Source organism: Austrofundulus limnaeus, unplaced genomic scaffold, assembly GCF_001266775.1.
Source record: "Austrofundulus limnaeus strain Quisiro unplaced genomic scaffold, Austrofundulus_limnaeus-1.0 Scaffold114, whole genome shotgun sequence".
Classification (NCBI taxonomy): Eukaryota; Metazoa; Chordata; class Actinopteri; order Cyprinodontiformes; family Rivulidae; genus Austrofundulus; species Austrofundulus limnaeus.
The window spans coordinates 672,009-673,883 of NW_013952516.1; the positions used below are offsets into that span (position 1 = coordinate 672,009).

The following is a 1,875-nucleotide window of genomic DNA, read 5'->3' on the forward strand; positions in this document are numbered from 1 at the left end:
TGTCTAGTGTGACAGGGCCTGAACGAGGTAAAAAAAAAATCATGATCAATGGATTACAAATGGATATGTTCCTAAATATTTATTTGGTGCGTTATTAACGTCGACAATCATGTAAGTAAAAAAAAATCTAGTTTAGGGGTTCCCTAACTTTTCCATGTCATGGACCCTCAATCAGCATTAGCTTCTGGCTGGGGACCCTCCTCACAAACCAACAAACAATGCTACAAAATATTTAAAATAAATAAATAAATACATTTTAACTGTATCCTGTCAGGCAGTGTGAAACTCAGAATTAATGCCTGAGCGCTAAGGTGAGGCCCAGCAGCTTTACTTTCACAAGCGCAGCATTATAGCTTTCATCATGATGCTTGATATATTTCATTAGAAATTCTTTCAGGATTGTTTCGATATAACGGACATGGAGGCGGAGAAGAAAACAGAAAAGAAAAGGAGAAATGTGAAGAAAGAGATTAAAGGGGAAACAAGGAGATAATAGTAGAGAAGAGTAGTGAGAACACAGGACAACACATGTGAAATCTGCCTCTTCACCTGCAAAAATAAACAAAACAGAAAAAACAACAGCAACAGACAACACATGACTATATCATTTTATGAAAGAAATGTATTTAGTGGCAAATGCAGTCCCAACATAGAGTGATGACCCTGTCGGGTGACAGTTTGTTGTGCTGCTGCGGGGGCACATCCAGTGATATAAAGACTGGGGTGTTGTGCTGCAGCAGAGAGGGTGTTATTGGGCCTAAAACACCCCTCCCCCAACCCCATTTTGAGAAGCACTGGTCTTGCTTCTACGCCAGGCACCTTTCCAGGGGTGGATCCAGGATTTTTCAGTGTAAGGGGCTATCAAGGGGCCACAATAATCATAGAGGGGCCAAGCATTTTTTTTTCAACATCCTTGCACACAAATACCCAGTTTTTGTAAGGTTTATACATTTAATCAGTCACATGTGTTCGAACACTTGTAAAAGCCTGCACAGTAATTTCTCCTTATCAATTTCACATGATTTTTTTACTGTACATAAATAAAATACTCTTAAACACACAACATGTAAGAAAATCTAGCCATTGTAAATAAACTTCTGTTTTGGTGTCACTGATCAAGGAAAAAAAAACTTTTTTTCTGCAGGACTGTTCAAATCGAAAAAGATTCCTGTAAGCTTGCTGTTGGACTTTCCTACTTGACTCACTGGTGCCACTAGTGATTGGAAGTGGAACTGCATCCACCATCATTGTTCTTGGGCAAGGACAGATGAGTGAAAGGCCTGGGGCACTTCTGGGGGCCARTCAGATTTCAGATGGGGCTAATGCCCCTGTGGCCACGCCCCTAGAACCGCCCCTGCACCTTTCATGCTAWTGTCATCTCATGATGAAAAATGATGACGTTATAGTTAAAAAACGTTTTGTGCAACCTCATGCTGTATTTTGACATCTCATTTACTCTAAGTATGTGAATGACTCTCAGCTTCTACCATATCCATGTTAAGCCTGATATCTGTAAAAATAACTCAATTTTGGACATTTCTTTTTTGTTTATTAAATGTTTGCTGCCTGACAGACAAAGGCTAAAAAAAAAAAACACTTGCTCATACATTATACCTGGGAATTCTGACAACGTCGTCCACAGCAGGTCTTTATAGTCGTCYGAATTCAGATATTTACACTCCAAGCTGCACTGGGGCTCCTTCTTATCTTGTTTGGACACTAGAGGGCGATATCAAACAGCAGCAGCTCAGTTAAATATCTTGTTATTTCTCATGATACTTTGTGCAGAAAATAACTGTGCCCAGCAATGTGTCTGTCTGTGTGTGTGTGTGTGTGTGTGTGTGTGTGTGTGTGTGTGTGTGTGTGTGTGTGTGT

The 1,875-nt window shown here is 40.1% G+C and overlaps 1 protein-coding gene across 1 annotated transcript in view; it reads right to left on the bottom strand.

Moving 5' to 3' along the window:
* The window catches only part of svopa (SV2 related protein a), an 8,542-nt gene that overhangs the window by 1,964 nt on the left and 4,703 nt on the right, over positions 1-1,875 (bottom strand). The window contains exon 12 of the mRNA XM_014014359.1: positions 1,615-1,719. Coding sequence (XP_013869813.1) covers positions 1,615-1,719 — 105 coding nt within the window. The remainder of the gene's footprint in view (positions 1-1,614; positions 1,720-1,875) is intronic.